The sequence below is a fragment of the Perca fluviatilis genome, chromosome 18, assembly GCF_010015445.1.
Source record: "Perca fluviatilis chromosome 18, GENO_Pfluv_1.0, whole genome shotgun sequence".
NCBI classification, from domain to species: Eukaryota; Metazoa; Chordata; class Actinopteri; order Perciformes; family Percidae; genus Perca; species Perca fluviatilis.
The window spans coordinates 36,181,218-36,186,217 of NC_053129.1; the positions used below are offsets into that span (position 1 = coordinate 36,181,218).

Below are 5,000 nucleotides of genomic sequence, written 5' to 3' on the forward strand. Positions count from 1 at the left end.
GGGGTCCCTGTGGACACTGTTGAGGAGTTTATTTTTTTATTTTTATTTATTTATTCATTTATTTCATTCATTTAAAAACAAATGCAACCACAGCATTTAACATGAATGAAAAGGAGCAGAAAGAAGTAAAACTTATAATGTCTGCCCCTTATCAACACAAAATCATTTACAGTTCCAGGTCATTTGAGCTGCCTCATGCAGCCGTCTCTTTTTCTAAGACATCAACACAAAATACATAAATAAATCAATAAATTTGATCTGCTACTCCGCAGTATTATATTTCTGCAACATTGATAATTTAACACACTTCAAACACATAGATGGACTTTGAAGTTTTAATTCCACAATCAAGACCGTTCCACAAACTGACTCCTTTGATTGTGACACATTTTTCCTTTACAGCCGATTGGAACCTGGGTTTTGTAAAAACCTCAGTACCTTTTAGTTCATATCTACTTTTCCTCTTGTAGAATCTAATTTGCAAATGATTTGGTAAACTTTCCAGATGGGCTTTATACATGGTTTTTAGAAGGTTATATTCTACTAATTCATTAAATTTCAGTGTTTTTAGTTGTATGAATAAAGGATTAGTTGGATCTCTGTATCCACTTCCACTAATAACTGTAATCGCTCTTTTCGAGTAGTAGTAGGAGTACAAGTACCTGGGGGTCCCTGTGGACACTGTTGAGGAGTACAAGTACCTGGGGGTGTACTTAAACAATAAACTGGACTGGACTAGACATGCTGAGGCTGTCTACAAGAAGGGCCAAAGTCGACTCTTTTTCCTCAGGAGGCTGAGGTCCTTTAACATCTGTGTGTGTGTGTGTCTGTGTATATGTGTGTGTGTGTGTGTGTCTGTGTGTGTGTGTGTGTGTGTGTGTGTGTGTGTGTGTCTGTGTATATCTGTGTGTGTGTGTGTGTCTATGTGTGTGTGACTGTGTGTGTGTGTGTCTGTGTATATCGTGTGTGTGTGTGTGTCTATGTGTGTGTGACTGTGTGTGTCTGTGTGTGTGTGTCTGTGTGTGTGTGTGTGTTTGTGTCTGTGTCTGTGTGTGTGTGTGTGTGTTCCTGTGTTTTCCCTCCCTTGTGATTGTCCTGATTTGTTTCACCTGTTGTGTCACCTGTCCCTCGTTAGTCCTTGTTACCTGGTGTATTTGCCCTGCGTTCATGCCCCCTCGGAATAACAGGCACCGCGGTTATGTTGTTTTTCCGACTGGCAGCGTTCACATGGTCGGGATGCGTGCTCTTCTTCTTCTGTTATATTGGGCGTTTGGCATAACAACTTTTGCATGACTGCCACCAACGCTCGGCCGTAGCCGGCCACAATAACAAAAGATTTTCTGCTGTTTTCTTATGCGAGCATCCAAACAGCACATCGCCAGGTGTTTGTTTGTGTTATCTGCAGGACAACCAACGGGAAAGGACACAGATAATGTGTTTATTTTTATACGTGGGCCTATTTATGAATAATTTGAAACATATTATGTCTGTGTATGTTTCTTGGAAGAGGCATTTGTCCACCATAAACAGTTTATTGTCATTAAAATATGTTCAGTGAACCAAAGTCGCCTCCATCAAACGTCAGTTGTCAACAACGCGTCACCAGCTGGGGAACTCGGGTATCTCGGGTTCCCACAGGACGGTACGGGAATGGTGACGTTTTCACTCCGATGTCCATGAACGCAGGGTTAGTCTCTGTGTTGTCACTGTCTGGTGTGGGATCATTGTTGCGTGTTGTGGTATGTCAAGTTGTTTTCTGTCATCGTGGTTAGTCTTGCCAGCCTCTGGACACTTTATTGTAAGTTTTTTTGTCAATAAATTCCATTTTTTCCTGCATTTGGGTCCAAGCCTTGTCCATCCCTCGGCAATTCATGACAGTGGGGGAGGAGCTGGGGGAGGAGCCCCAAGATGTCTTGGGGGAGGAGCTGGTGATGTCTTGGGGGAGGAGCTGGTGATGTCGGGGGAGGGCTGGTGATGTCGTGGGGAGGAGCTGGTGATGTCTTGGGGAGGGCTGGTGATGTCGTGGGGGAGGAGCTGGTGATGTCATGGGGAGGGCTGGTGATGTCGTGGGGGAGGAGCTGGTGATGTCGTGGGGGACGAGAGGTGATGTCGGGGGAGGAGCTGGTGATGTCAGCCGGGGAGGAGCTGGTGATGTCATGGGGAGGGCTGGTGATGTCTTGGGGGAGGAGCTGGTGATGTCGTGGGGAGGAGCTGGTGATGTCTTGGGGAGGAGCTGGTGATGTCAGGGGAGGGCTGGTGATGTCTTGGGGAGGGCTGGTGATGTCGTGGGGAGGAGCTGGTGATGTCGTGGGGGAGGGGCTGGTGATGTCGGGGGAGGAGCTGGTGATGTCGTGGGGGAGGAGCTGGTGATGTCATGGGGAGGGCTGGTGATGTCGTGGGGGAGGAGCTGGTGATGTCGTGGGGGAGGAGCTGGTGATGTCTTGGGGGAGGAGCTGGTGATGTCATGGGAGGGCTGGTGATGTCGTGGGGGAGGAGCTGGTGATGTCTTGGGGGAGGAGCTGGTGATGTCATGGGGAGGGCTGGTGATGTCTTGGGGGAGGAGCTGGTGATGTCTTGGGGAGGGCTGGTGATGTCATGGGAGGGGGCTGGTGATGTCGTGGGGGAGGAGCTGGTGATGTCATGGGGGAGGAGCTGGTGATGTCTTGGGGAGGGCTGGTGATGTCGGGGGGGAGGAGCTAGTGATGTCTTGGGGAGGGCTTGGTGATGTCGGGGGAGGAGCTGGTGATGTCTTGGGAGGGCTGGTGATGTCTTGGGGGAGGGCTGGTGATGTCGTGGGGGAGGAGCTGGTGATGTCGTGGGGGAGGAGCTGGTGATGTCTTGGGGGAGGAGCTGGTGATGTCGTGGGGGAGGAGCTGGTGATGTCTTGGGGGAGGACCTGGTGATGTTTTGGGGGAGGGACCTGGTGATGTTTTCTGGGGGAGGAGCTGGTGATGTCTTGGGGAGGGCTGGTGGATGTCGGGGGAGGAGCTGGTGATGTCGTGGGGGAGGAGCTGATGATGTGCGTGGGGGAGGAGCTGGTGATGTCGTGGGGGAGGAGCTGATGATGTCGTGGGGGAGGGCTGGTGATGTCGTGGGGGAGGAGCTGGTGATGTCGGGGGAGGAGCTGATGATGTCGGGGAGGAGCTGGTGATGTCGTGGGGGAGGAGCTGGTGATGTCGTGGGGGAGGAGCTGGTGATGTCGTGGGGGAGGAGCTGGTGATGTCGTGGGGGAGGAGCTGGTGATGTCTCCCCCCCTCTCTAGGACACACTGGCCCAGCAGAGGAGCTCCTTCATCAGAAGACTCCTCTCACCCAGATGACCACAGAGCACCACAGGAGATCCTTCCTGCCTGGGGTCATTAAACTCTACAACCCCTCCCTCAGAGAGTCACACACCCCCTCTCTGTAATCATCTCGTCTCAAACACTGACAATCACTTCTCTTTTTTATTGCACTTTTTGCACATTAACACTGTACATTTGATCTCTTATATATTATTACTGTATTTTTTTTTTTAATATGTTAAAGTCTGGATCATTTATGTTGTGTGTGTATGTTGTTTGTATATCTGGAGCTGTAACAAAAATAATTCATTACCAGTATTTCTGATTGTGATTCAACATGTTAGTCGTGGTAATACTAGTCAGCAGCTGTGAAGGTGTCAGTCTGATGTAAAACTGTTAATCGTAGCTCAGTTGTTACCGTCAGGGTGACTCAGCTATTTGTCTTTGCTAGCACACTGTAGTGATGCACAGTGTTACTTTGGAAATGTAATAGGTTACAGGTTACAAGTTACCCCCATTCAAAATGTAATAGTTGTTATTTCAATAACTGTCAAATATTTTTAAGAACTTTTTTGTAACTTTTCTAAATTTCTATTAAATGTTTTCAACTGTTTAAACCAGTCAGTGTTAACGTTAACTTACTCAACACTGACTACTGTCAAACTACTTCATCACTTCAATTAAGATAATAATAAATAACAATAATAAATAACAATAATAATAATAATAATACAACAACATTAATATTATTCAACATATAACCTTGTTTTGTTTGGCAAAACATATTCAGATGTAATATGAACATTTCTACAGGTAAGTGTAACTTAACTACAGTATGTAGGGACTGGGATTCCTGCAGGGTCACACAATGCAAGACTTCAACTAGATTCATTTCATTAAAATGTAACCAAGCTAGCTAGCGAGCTACGCAGCGTTAGCTGGTAACTTTAAGGGAAGGTCTGCAGATGTTGTGTTCTGTAGAGACCCAGGCCGGCCACTCGGGGGTTGCTTCTGGGCGCATGTGTTCAGTGTGTAAACTTAGTTTCTCTGCAGGTTGATGAAGGGGAACTATCTGCAGCTCTTCTCCTGGGCGCCTCCCTAGGGAGGTGTTCCAGGCACGTCCAGCTGGGAGGAGGTCTCGGGGAAGACCCAGGACTAGGTGGAGGGATTATATCTGCACCCTGGCCTGGGAACACCTTGGGATCAGCCAGTCAGAGCTGGTTAATGTGGCTCGGGAAAGGGAAGATTGGGGTCACCTGCTGGAGCTGCTCCCCCCGTGACCTGACCCCAGATAAACAGACGAAGATGGATGGAGTCCATTTTCTACACTATGGTATTAATACTTCTTCCACGATGGTTGAAATGACAACAGGAAATCATAACAGAGTTCATGTCTGTTGGAACCAAAACGTGAAATGTGATTTATGCAGAAGCCCAGCACGGCCATCTTTGTTACTGTGAAGTTAGCAGAAGGATACACATGAGACTACGTCCAGTTTTCAAACATATTTATAGAAAACACTCATATATGGAAAGAAGATTAATTAGATTATATTCACAAGAAGTATAAACCATGTTCAAATGTTATAAATATAAAAGAAATACCACTTAATTGTGAAGAAAATGTCTTTATTCTTTGATTTATAAATGTACAAGATTTACATTTCTTAAAACAGGTTGAACTCATAAACATCATGAAACCTTTATGAAAATAAAT

General features: G+C 46.6%; 1 protein-coding gene across 1 annotated transcript in view; it reads right to left on the minus strand.

The window, feature by feature from the left end:
* Window positions 1-1,811: 1,811 nt before the first annotated feature.
* Window positions 1,812-5,000, minus strand: part of LOC120546465 (pollen-specific leucine-rich repeat extensin-like protein 3) — a 19,389-nt gene continuing 16,200 nt past the window's right edge. Inside the window, exon 2 of the mRNA XM_039781392.1 lies at window positions 1,812-2,363. Coding sequence (XP_039637326.1) covers window positions 1,812-2,363 — 552 coding nt within the window. The remainder of the gene's footprint in view (window positions 2,364-5,000) is intronic.